This window comes from Myxine glutinosa, chromosome 3, assembly GCF_964187855.1.
Source record: "Myxine glutinosa chromosome 3, kmMyxGlut1.1, whole genome shotgun sequence".
Lineage (NCBI taxonomy): Eukaryota > Metazoa > Chordata > Myxini > Myxiniformes > Myxinidae > Myxine > Myxine glutinosa.
Genome location: NC_136263.1, coordinates 118,923,645 through 118,936,968, shown reverse-complemented (window position 1 = coordinate 118,936,968; position 13,324 = coordinate 118,923,645). Strand labels below are relative to the sequence as shown.

Genomic DNA, 13,324 nt, shown 5'->3' with positions numbered 1-13,324 from the left:
CTATCCATTTGCCCCTCCATGTTTTTTGTTTGGGCATTAATTCTGTTCTCCAATTGCTCGTTCTGAGCATTCATTTCCCCTTTTAATCCATTAATTTGGTCACTCAAGCGAGCACTCATTCCCTTCATTCCTTCCCTACATTCCTTCCCCTGGGACTCCATTTTATTTTTCATTTCTCCCATCCCATTACTCATTCCCTCCATTTTTTGAAGCAATTGACCCAACATCTGGTCGGTTGTCGGGGCCGTTCCTACTGCTCCCGACTCCCCGGTGGGGGAGGGGGATAAGTTGGTGCTCGGGACGGGGGAGGTTCCAAGGCTCACCTCGACATCTAATTCCCCTATTTCCGGCTCACTCCCAACGCTGACGGAGGCCTCGCTGCGTACTTCCATCTCGTCGACCTCCGACATCCGCTTTTCGGAAGGTCGTTCCCCGCGCGCGTATTTATTTTAATAATTCCTGAAACAATTTAAATTTGACGAAGACGCGATATCGCGCTCCGTTTGCCCAATTGATTATCAAATTTCTCCGCCTCAACTATAAAAAATTTTCGTTCGAACGTCGGGCGCAATGTACGCCCGACCGTGTCGATTTCTCCCCGCGGACAAAAAAAATTTGTCCGACCGTGTCGATGTCTCGCCGCGGACAAAAAAAAAATTTGTCCGACGGGTTCAAATCCTACACTCCTGACACCACTTGTTACGCAACTGTGATTAACACCACAGTTACGGATGGCCGATTTGCGAGACTTTAACTCCCGAGGCGAAACTCAATGGCGGATTCAAGTTCAACACAAACGCGCGGAATGGCGGGACACAGCGAAGGCTCCGCAACCTTATCTATTAAAATCAAACACCCAGGAAAACTGCGTTCAGATATATATATAGAAAATAATATAAGGATTTATTATCGAATAGTAATACAGTGAAAAAGCCGCGCCGGTAAATCTAATAACTCTAAATCGGGACGTCCCCACACGACTGACAGCAAACACGATACGAGGGAGATTATGAATACAAAAATAACACGTCACGTCGTTCAAATGTACGCGGATGCGGCTTATCTGTCTTTCGTCGTCTTGGTGGCGGCCGTCCAACACCGCTCCTTTTGGCCCGATCGCACACCACCAGGTCCTTCGCTCCAAGCTCCACGAGGCCCCGCTCCAAGCACCACGCGTCCGACGCGTGGCCAGCAGCTTCACACGAGGACGATCTCCACAAGGCCCGTGCACCAATGGTTCAACGGAGGGCTCGACTTGCAACGAACTGCTGCGAACTGCCGCGTGCTCTGTGGGCTTGGTGTGCTCGGTGTGTGAACGAACTCTCCACCAACTGCCTTCGGGGAGCTTTTCCACCAACTGTGTCTCTGCGTCGACTGTGTGCTCCAACCAACTCCTACGAACTCTCTGGTGTCTGCCTGCGTCTGCCCCGAAAATGGCGTCCGACCGTCGCATATATTGGTGGCCGATCACGTCCCATTGGCGCACTCCTCAGCCAATCACAGCCTCCCAACTCGCCCAGGTCACGCCCTCTGCGGCATGCGACTCCTGACATCTCCCGTCCGCGACCCCCCCGCGGTCGTTTTGTAACACGTGCCAGCGAGGTTGGTAGGCCTTTGAGGTGCGAACGGCGGCGGCCAACCGTGGCGGTGTTTTTGGCCTGGTTTCCTGTCTATTTATTACGAAGTCAATGTCAGGGAAAGGGAATTATTTAATGTTGCGCTAAGGACCTAACTAATGTTTATGTGGTTTGCAGTGCCATAATGGACAGAGGTTTGACTACCAGGTGAGACTCACAGGGGCGTTACCTTTAATCCCTCACTATTTAACACTCGGACCTCCAGGTAGATCCACAATCATACATCTTACCCCGACAAACGCCTAAACATCAAGAACTTATTACATGTAGAGTCCCTGTCACGACAGCCGAATACCTACCTATTCAGATCTACCTAGCTCTAGATATTGCTCTACCAAATTCATAACAATATATATATATATATATATAGATATATATAGAGATATATATGGAGATATATATAGAGATATATATAGAGATATATATAGAGATATATATAGAGATATATATAGAGATATATATAGAGATATATATAGAGATATATATAGAGATATATATCGTTACGGTTTTCCGCCGCCCTTCCTACCCTTACCAAGGGGAGATTAAACCCCTTGTTCTTTCTGGGCCGGCGTAACCGAGACCTGAAACGCCCCTTCCGGGCAAACGCAAGGTAGGGTTACGTGACCGAGTCTCGCACGTACCTAAATACCTGCGCCGCCACAGAAGCGGGGAAGCAAGCCTCGCACGAGCCACATGTAATTTGAGTACACCGAGCGGATTGTGTACCACGTGGTCCGTGCACTTTTCCAGTATTGGAACCCGATTCGAGCAGTTCTATTCCTACCACGCTTAGTCAATGATGGAAGGGACGAGATGGTCGAATAAAGGAATAACAGGATTGAATTACTATTATTTACACAATGTACAATTCGGTAGAAATCAGGCACAGAGCAGAACTTAGTCAGTCTTATATTAAGCCCAGACATGGGCCCGGTCACACTCACACAGGGGAATTGCAGGCAGGATGATGTTCATGCGCTGCCTTGGTCGTCCAGGATCGGCGGCCCGGCGTGCTCTCCACGGTCCCAGCACGTCTCGCGAAGATGGCAAGCAGGTGGTGGAAAGGATCCTCGTAGCGCGTCTCTCGAACAAAAGGGCAGATGATGAGGCAGGAAGGTGGGAGGGAATGTACATGTCTCTCGGCGGCTTTCCACAGCGCGTTGAGTCACTGGTGCGCTATCACTCACGTAACCCAATGCAATAGAGGCTCAACCTCAAGCTCAACCGAGCGTCACTTTAATACGAGCGCTTATACTTGGTTCATGCGCGTCTTTCTCCGATCTCGTAACTCTCATCAATACGCGCCTCTCTAATAGCTCAATGCACAAGCTCACCTCTCCCCGAACTCCACTCAACGCACTCTTCAACTGCCAACTCTACTGCCAACTCTCTTGGGGGCTTTGCGCAACAGGTTATATGGACATGCCCTGAGCCCTCTCGAACGTTCCAACCACACCCTGTGACGCATTGCCGCAGCCACTCCCTCTGAGCCCTGATTGGCGGCTTGCGCTTACCGTCAGCTTCTTCGCTGCCCTCATTCGGTCCCGACCCGACCTGCCAGGCCCGCCTCGTGTTAACTCGCACCAAAAAGCCAAAGGCAGCACAAGGAGGCAATGGAGGCATAAGGCAATGGATGCGATGAAAGGACCTACTCTCATTATTCTACTCAACGCAAGACTAACACAGGAAAAGGACTATGCTCACAAATACTAAGAAATAACTGCACTATCACGAGGCTACATGTTGTAATGTGACTAACTATGGGGGAGAAATTTAACCTTTATTGTACAAAACTCAAAACCGCAACAATATATATATATATGTATATATGTATATATATATATATATATATATATATATATATATATATAATATATATCCAAATATATGTGCAGTTCTCCAGCTTTCAATGAGCGCAAGTAATGACGTCACTGCCATGTACATACGCTCTGCCTGTCAAGCTCTCAAGAGAACCCTCTGACAGAGCAGAATTTTGATCTTAGTTCAGATACTGTCATAAGTGTATGTAAAACTCACAGTTACCGACCTGGTTTCGCCCTTTTGGGGCTCATCAGGGCAACGCAGTGAGTACTGCATACACTTATGACTCTGAAAACCTTTCGGTTATATACCAGTCACTTTGCGATTTCATACCATCAGTGGTGAACCGCCATTAAGGTATCCCATCCAGCTATGCTGTACCTTAATGGGAGCGATAAGTGCCATCTGCCACATGGCACATTACCTCTGGTATCCACTCATTATATGGAATCCCCTGGATGCAGCCGGGAGCAAACCAATCCAAATATATGTGCAGTTCTCCAGCTTTCAATGAGCGCAAGTAATGACGTCACTGCCATGTACATACGCTCATCCAGGGGATTCCATATAATGAGTGGATACCAGAGGTAATGTGCCATGTGGCAGATGGCACTTATCGCTCCCATTAAGGTACAGCATAGCTGGATGGGATACCTTAATGGCGGTTCACCACTGATGGTATGAAATCGCAAAGTGACTGATATATATATATATATATATAGTCACATCTCAACTTTTCATCAAAAGAGTTTATACAGCACATACATAGCATAGCATTACAGTACGACATACCATAGCATAGCATTTCAGAAAGGTATTTGGTAATGTAATGACTGTGTGTATTTTATTTAAATATATTCTGCTTCAAGCTTGATTTTAATGCATCTTTATGGTGGCGTTGTTGTTTTATTTAAATGCTGCTCTCTACCTCCACAATGTGGTTAATTCGTTGGTAAATTGAGCGGCTGATGTACTAATGTTGTGTGAATACTCCAACCTTTGACATAATTTGGTTATTTTTCCTTCGTACTTTATATACTGTATTTTTTCATGGGTCTACCAAGCCAGGAAAAGGCCGAATGAGGCATTTTGTTCATCACCATACTCTGTCGTCAGTGCTTTGAAATTTGGTTCGTGACATTCGGAGAAAACATTTCTCATTTAAAGCTGAAATCTTCCTTGTGTGAGATTGTGCTACTTTTCAACTTGCAAATGATTACAAACTTCAATATACACCGATATAATCAAAGCAACCGTTCCTATCCCTTTACATTTGTGTTTTGAAACGTGGAAAATTTCACTAGCGTTGGAGTCTCTTGATTTTGAGTTAGTTTAAGCCGCTCATTGCTACCTGTTTGCAAATGTCCTTGCAGGTAATTTGTTTACGGTGCACGTGCTGTGCTTGAGGCATTGCTGCTCACGTATTCCACCCCTTAAGAGCAAATTGCTTCTGCCTCGTCCTTGGTTTCGTGGCGATCTACCCTGACATGTGATGACCACAGTTCACACAGTATCTTTGAACAATTTGTGGTGGGAATAGATGATGAAACATCCATCAAATTTTGTGGTTTCCTTAATCAGCAAAATCTTGCCTTTGAAAATCTTTTTAACTTAATTTGTCTTTAAACAAGTTCTGTTCGTGTGTTTCGGCAGGAACTCTTTGTTTACAACCAATAAAAGTTACTTGCTGTTTACAAATCTCAATATTTTAGCATGGAGCTGGATGTATGGCATATTTGTACGACATTGCTTTGCAGGTGTGGCCTACTCATATTTTGCACAATGTAAATATTTACGTGATAAATTTATCACATTTCCTTGGGACTTGTGCACTGCACATTAAAAATTTAACCTTATATAATCGTGTGTCTATCTTTTTTACTTCTTGTGCTTGTTGTCTTCGGTTGGCCTTTATGTGTCGGCCCAATGACACATTTGTCTTAATGTCTGTGCCTTCCCCCTGCCTTCTCTATACCAGAGCGCCTGAAATCATCTTGGGACTACCATTCAGTGAGGCCATAGACATGTGGTCTTTGGGATGTGTCATCGCCGAATTGTTCTTGGGATGGCCCTTGTACCCTGGTGCTTCCGAGTATGATCAGGTAAGAAGACAACTTTTTGAGATATCCTGCTATTGATGAGGTTTAGCCCTATCACTCAATGGTGAAGAAACACGTAAAAACATTCTCTGATCCGGAGCTTAGACAAAATCAAATCAGTTAATCCTTGTCACACACCCAATCTGTCCACCAAGGTTCATCCGAATCTGTCCATAACTTTTTGAGATATCCTGATATATATCGGTTTTAGCACTATCACTCAATGGTGAAGAGTCGCATAAAAAATTCTCAGATCCAGATCCGGATCTGGATCTCCACCAAAATCTATTTCTTCCTTGTCAAATTCCCAAACTCTCCACCAAATTTCGTCTGAATCTGTCCACAACTTTCTGAGATATCCTGTTCACAAACAGATAAAACAAACAGACAAGACAGGCAGGGGTGAAAACATAAACTCCACCCTCCTTCGGTGGCGGAGGTAATAACCAAAAAAAAGACAACATTGTAACAAAGCATATATTAATTAACACTAATAATAATTACAACAATAATAATAGTAGTATCATTTGGGAATCATAATAATGAATGTATAAATCCTTTTCCCAGCCCTGGCCGGAGCACATGTGGGTTTGGTGAAAGGCAAGCTAATGCTCGAGCGGTACAGCAGGCAGGTATGCTGCAAGGCCGTGAAGACCAATGAAAATTGGGTCCATTGGACCAACAGACCCAATAGTCTCCTAAACGGTTGTGCAGAAATTCACCAAACTTGGTAGTTATGATCACCACATGGCACGAAGGTAAAAAACCAAACCACCTTTAGAGGCCATTTTTCCCCACAAGCAGGGGTTGGCCTTTTTCGGGAACCGTGGTTGTTGTTGTTTTTTGGTCCCCTTTTTGAAGCAATGTTTTACGGTCCGGATGCCCTTCCTGACGCCAACCCTTTTTGCCGCCTTTAGCGACAAACAGGGAATTACCAGTGAACTGGTACTCAATTAGCCGACCTTGGAAGGATGACAGGCTGAGTCAACCCCCCTGGCGTTAATTCAGCGATCGACCGGGATTCGAACCCAGGATCCTGGGATCCTAAGCCGGCACCCTAGCCGCTAGCCCAACACCACATGGCACGAAGGTGCAAGAGCATTTTCATTTTTGTGGTCAGGTCAATGGTCAAATACCAAAATATGCAATTATGGGCACATTTTTAATGAAACTTTGTTTATGCAATCAACATAAGGGGGCCCATGAACTATGACACGCTTTTTTGGATTTGAACCCCCGGTTCATGCCCTACAGAAGAGTGCACCTGCTGCATTTCACAAAAACACATGTGGGAACTTGGCGTCACCGGGGTAAAAATGGGGAAAAAACATTTAACTCCAAATTTGATCGTGGGTCATTCATGGTGGGACTTTATGCCATATTTAAACTTGGCTTTAGGTGGGAAGGATGGGGATTTGCGATAGCGTACCATCGACTTTGCTCGAGTTTTGCTTTAGTTTTGGGTATTTGGGGTGGTTTTAATTTTGAACGATTTTAGCTCAAAATTGTATTCTTGCTGAATTATTATGATGGTTATGTAGAAACAAAAAGCAAAATTGACTAAAAATGGCAGATTCTGCATACATTTTATTTATTTATTTATGTGTATTTGCCTTTTTATCAATCAAAGTTTGTTATTTTGCAATGGTAAGGGTGTTTGCACCACAGGGCTGTGCCTATGGATAGTCTTATATTATTTTATTGTCAAGCCATGCTATCTAATTTATGTACTTGTAAAAGTTTTATGCATACTCATATTTTTTTCTTGTTGCTACTTTGAACGTTTCGTGTGTTTACTTTGTAGATGATTTGAGAAAATGTCCCATCTCCCTATTGGAACACAGAATGACAAAATTTTGCATCTACCCCTATCCACTCCAACGCATATTCTTTCGCACACATGTGTATTTGAGCTTGAATACCATTAATTAGAAGGCAATATGATTTCATTCTTTCTCTGCCCATTCCTTGCTTTATTATTTAATTGGTGAAGTTATTTTGTGTGCCCTTAATTTTGCTTTTCTAAAGTTGGCTTTTAAAAAGCCAATGGCAACCACACTGAGCAATTAACAATGCAGGACCTCACCAGTGCACATAGATTGCAGTAGATCTTAGAATTGACGATCTAATGTATCTCTCATCCTTCAGACAGTGACATCCCACATCCATCAGACAGGAACGCTGCAGCCTTTTCGCTCTCTTCAGACCTTGAAAATAATCACAAGATGGTCAAACACTTGGAATACATCTTTCATTACAGAAAGATCTCCAACTCTCACTATCTCTTTCCGAAAGGACTGTCTGGTAAATCTCCCCCCCCACCCCCCACCCCACCCATCTACTTTCTTAACAATCCTCTTGAGGAAGTTCAGTCATTCAAAACCTTGGATCTCACTATCAGTGATGATCTTTCTTGGGTAAACCACGTTTCAAAATTGGCCTCCAAAGCCAGCCGCCGACTGGCCATCCTCTCTCATACAAAGTCCTTCCTTGGCACACGTGAACTTCTATTCATCCGCATCTTGATGGAGTATTGCTCTGCCCTCTGGGCTGGCTTTTCTGCCTCACATCTTGTTCAGCTCGACACCGTGGAAACCAAGGCCTTCAAGATCATCGGAATCTCCCGCACGGAAGCTGAGTCTGTGGGCTTATCATTTTCCTATCACAGACAGGTTGGTGGTCAATCTGTCATCTCCTGCCTCCTTTCTGATCTTGCACCCTGTGCTCTTTCCTTGCTTTGTCTCCCCCCCCCCCCCCCCCCACTGCCCCACTGCCCCACTCCTCCTCCCACACTCCCCCTCCCCAGGTCTCTGCATGGCTCACATTGTTCACCATCAACCCCCTTCTTATGAAACTCCCAAAATACAGGATCACTGCTCACCTCCACTCATTCCTTTCTCTTTTTCCCACTTGTGGAACCAACTTCCACATTATTTTCAATCTCGTTGTTCCCTTTAGATCTTCACCACCATCTCAGATCTTCTTCAATGCAACAGCATGATCATCTCTACCCTTGTTAAGCTGTTGCATGTTATTTGTATGAATTCCAACAAATATTTTGTTCTCGTCTTGGGACTTCCTTGCCCATCCTTGGCCTTTTAAAGACCTGTTTACAGTGATTTTTGTTTTTGATCTTTTTATGCCACAAAAATGGAGTTGGGTTTTCTTGAAGATTTATTGTGCCTGACATCTACCTGTACAGACAAGTTTTACTTCGGCAAAGACATGTGATGTGTCTGCCAAAATGAAATACATATAACAGAGGAATTTAATCTCTGCATCTGGAGCAGAAACATAGGGGAGCTCACCGCCTGGGCGCACTTGGTGAGCAAGGTGTAATAATTAATATGTATATAAATTATGTAATTAATACCCCTGGGTGCTCACCTGGTCGAATAAACTGACTAAAGGTATTGTTGCAGATCTCCGCACCGGCCTGTTCCTCTTACCAAGGGGGGATTAGTCCCCTTGTCTTTGACTAACCGATGGGACCCGGGACCTATGACGTCTTTCCCGGTCAGCGCGAAAAAGGGTTTTAGGACTTGGAATTCGCTATTACCTAATTACTCACGCTGCCCAGAAACGAGGAAATAAGCCCCGCCCGAATCACGGGTGTTGGTGGATACGCCGAGCGGTAGCGAACCCGTGACCCGAGCCGTTATCAATGACTAAACCCGATCCAAGCAGTTCTTAATCGTGCCACGCTTACCCAATGATGGAAATCACAGAAACGGTCGAATTTGGAAGAAAGGAAGAACAGAATTTATTTACACAATCTACAATGGTTCAGCAGAAGAAGACACAGTGCAGTCCTTAAGTACAGTCTTAACTTATTCCCTGGACAAATGGGCCCATTCACACTCAGACACACTCACACGGGGTTTGCAAACGAACAGGTCGATGGTCCAGGGAAGGCGTCCGGGCAGCTCTCCCTCTGGTCCCCAGCTCGCACCGCGAAGTAGATGAAACAGTAGACGGCAGGAGCTCTCCGCGTGTCGTTGGCGTGCACGGGATAATTACGGGGCTAATGGTAGGGTTGGGCTTTGGCGGTTAATCACTCGCGTAGCTGCGTGTGTAACAGTTCAATCGGCGCTAACAATGTGCTTCCAAGTCCTCCTCACAACTCCGGGTCAGTCCTTTCGATACAGTCCTCGACTCGAGCGCTTGCCTCTCCCTTCTCATAACTGAGGTGGGGGCCTCGCGCAAAGGGTTTTATTGCCACGCCCTTGGAACCCTCTGGAACTCACCAGACGTTCTTCACCACGCCTTATCACGCCATGCCCTCCGAGCCCTGGTTGGCTGGCAGCCCTTACCGTCATCGCCTCTGACGTGCTCCTCAACTCTGCCACACCCCGACCTCGCGCTCCTCCCTCTTTTCAGGCCTACCTCGTGTCACTTGGCTAGTTTCGAGCCAACAAAGGGCAGCGAACGCTGCTGGCAGCCAAAGCGTAACAAATTGCGGGTAGCCAAAGCGTAACAAACTTGAGGGATGCCAAATGGGGTGCGGGATCGATTATGCCCACTGATGTAATTGGGGGGTGGCGCAAATATGAAAGGACCTAAGCTCATTTCTTTACACAACGCAGATATTACTAGGGAAATGGCCTACTCTTACACATACTATGACATAACTAATACTCTAAGTGGGCCTACGTGTTGCTTGTGGACTAACTATGGGGGGCAAACCTTTAACCTTTAATGATGTCATATATACAAATCTCAAAACTGTATCAGTATTTTAAACCAATTTTAATGGTTGCTAGAATACAGGGCAGCATGTAGAATCATACTAACATAATCATAAGACTTTAAATAAACAAACAAAAAAATACCTATTTTGGGGTTGTTGTGGTGAAGTTTCATCAAAATTGTGTATGTAGGTTCTCAGGAAAAAGCAAATACCTATTTTTGGGGGCAACCCCCCCTCCCGCCCCCAGTAATCCCTCAAAGGGGCAGATTTTTTAAAATTCCATGAACAAACTTTGGTACAGCACGGGTGATGAAGGTTGTGGTCAAGTTTCATCGAAATAGTGTGTGTAGTTTCAGAGAACAAGGCAAATACATATTTGTGGGGGTCAAACCTGGATGCACTTTGACCCCCGGTAAACCCCCTCAGACTTCGATTTTTTTTAATGCCATGACCAAACTTTAGTCACAACACAACAAATATAATATGTGCCAAGTTTGATCGCAATCCCATCAGCGGTTTCGGAGAAGAAGTTGCAAGTGTTTACGGACGGAAGACGCGTCATCGCATACGCTCCCCTGAACGTCGTTCCAGGTGAGCTAAAAATCAGGGTTTTGACAAAACAGGCAAACACTCAGGATGTCCTTGTGTTTCTGCCACAGCAGCCTTCATCGGTGATTGACACAGGCCGCATGTGCTCAGATCTTGAATGTTCTCTCAGAGTGGCTGAGTGACTCATACCTGCAATTGATCAAGAGACCCAGGCAATCAATGTTGTTCACCTTCAATTTGTAGTATTCTTCTCCAAATTCCATCTTTGATTTGAAAGTGTTTTATTACTATTAAATCTTGATTCTATTTAAGAAGGTATCACTATTTTAAGCCCTATCCCATTAAATTAACAAGGCAATTCATTTTTAGCCGCGTCGCAGACGCTGCTCATCGAGTGCCCTCTGCTGTTGTTGTTGTTGTTCTTCTTCTTCTTGTTCTTCTTGTTCTTGCAGAGAAGACAAAACCTCAAAGCTCCACCCATTCTGGGAACCATAGCTCCACCCATTCTGGGAGAGCCTTCATATAAACAAATATCCACCATTTTATTAACTCGCATAGCTTTGAGGCCTGTTTTGTAGGCCCGTGGTGTCTTCCTCTCTCACACAGTTTATTTCAAATCAAATTCGATATATCATTTCATTTTTCACAGTCGCTAACATACTTTTAGACTCGGTTGAAAAAAAACGGGAAGAAAATCCGATGAAAGTTGCCCTTTATAGAACGAAATGAATTCTCAAAGGCCTGTAACTTCAAGTCCATTGAGATATTTTTTTTAAAATCGCGGCATGGTCAGTCATACACCGCCCGAAATAAGAGACGGGGAAATGCCGAGATATATATATATTTTGTTTAAATCGCGGCATGGTCAGTCATACACCGCCCAAAATAACAGACGGGAAAATGCCGAGATATATTAAAAATTCGTCCATTTGATGACAATCGTCACGATGAAATATTTAATTTATACGTCACAATAATGTGGAGAGAGGAGCATAGCTTCGTTCACGTGCCGCCACACACGGGAAATTGCCGAGATATATTTTTTTTAAATCGCGGCATGGTCAGTCATACACCGCCTGAAATAACAGACGAGAAAATGCCGAGATATATTAAAACTTCGTCGCCACACACGGGAAATTGCCGAGATATATTTTCACTTTGCACAAAAATAACATCAAGTAATCGAATCAATAGGAATGTCCTGTGCCTATAACATCGACGTTATAGGCACAGTTGCATCTAGGCATTGTGTAACATCGACGCGGCTTTTGTTTTAATTAAAACTTTTTGTACTTGTTGTGATGATGATAGCAGAGTACATGCTGGTAGGTGGAGATTGAAGGTAGACTAATAGAAATCACACATCAGAACAAGTTAAAAACTACACATGACTTTTTTGTGTATTTACTGGTGGCTGACTTTGTTTTCTCTAACATGTCAGGTGTTGTGGCTGACTTTGTTTTCTCTAACATGTCAGGTGTTGTGGCTGACTTTGTTTTCTCCAACATGTCAGGTGTTGTGGCTGACTTTGTTTTCTCTAACATGTCAGGTTTTGTGGCTGACTTTGTTTTCTCCAACATGTCAGGTGTTGTGGCTGACTTTGTTTTCTCTAACATGTCAGGTGTTGTGGCTGACTTTGTTTTCTCTAACATGTCAGGTGTTGTGGCTGACTTTGTTTTCTCCATGTCAGGTGTTGTGGCTGACTTTGTTTTCTCTAACATGTCAGGTGTTGTAGCTGACTTTGTTTTCTCTAACGTGTCAGGTGTTGTGGCTGACTTTGTTTTCTCTAACATGTCAGGTGTTGTGGCTGACTTTGTTTTCTCTAACATGTCAGGTGTTGTGGCTGACTTTGTTTTCTCCAACATGTCAGGTGTTGTGGCTGACTTTGTTTTCTCTAACATGTCAGGTGTTGTGGCTGACTTTGTTTTCTCTAACATGTCAGGTGTTGTGGCTGACTTTGTTTTCTCTAACATGTCAGGTGTTGTGGCTGACTTTGTTTTCTCTAACATGTCAGGTGTTGTGGCTGACTTTGTTTTTTCTAACATGTCAGGTGTTGTGGCTGACTTTGTTTTCTCTAACATGTCAGGTGTTGTGGCTGACTTTGTTTTCTCTAACATGTCAGGTGTTGTGGCTGACTTTGTTTTCTCCAATATGTCAGGTGTTGTGGCTGACGTTTGTTTTCTCTAACATGTCAGGTGTTGTGGCTGACTTTGTTTTCTCTAACATGTCAGGTGTTGTGGCTGACTTTGTTTTCTCTAACATGTCAGGTGTTGGTTTACGACATAGCAAGTTCTGTCACAATTGAAGTTGCACTGCAGGAAAGCACTTGGTGTATCTGCGTTCATGCTCTTCCTGATATTGTTTAGGCAAATCGACTGATACTTGTGTAGTGAAAGGAGGAAGTGTAATCTGGCATGTTTAACACTACAAAATTGTCTGGCCCAATGATTCGGTGTTTCATGCTGGCTGGTACATCCTCAGCTGCAGTTGTAATAATACAAAAGTTGCAATGTCAATCTCACTCTTGA

The 13,324-nt window shown here is 44.3% G+C and overlaps 1 protein-coding gene across 3 annotated transcripts in view; it reads left to right on the top strand.

Moving 5' to 3' along the window:
* The window catches only part of LOC137423243 (homeodomain-interacting protein kinase 2), a 143,112-nt gene that overhangs the window by 62,314 nt on the left and 67,474 nt on the right, over positions 1–13,324 (top strand). For all 3 annotated transcript variants that reach the window (XM_068110166.2, XM_068110165.2, XM_078774496.1), the window contains exon 3: positions 5,437–5,560. In XM_068110166.2, coding sequence (XP_067966267.2) covers positions 5,437–5,560 — 124 coding nt within the window. The remainder of the gene's footprint in view (positions 1–5,436; positions 5,561–13,324) is intronic.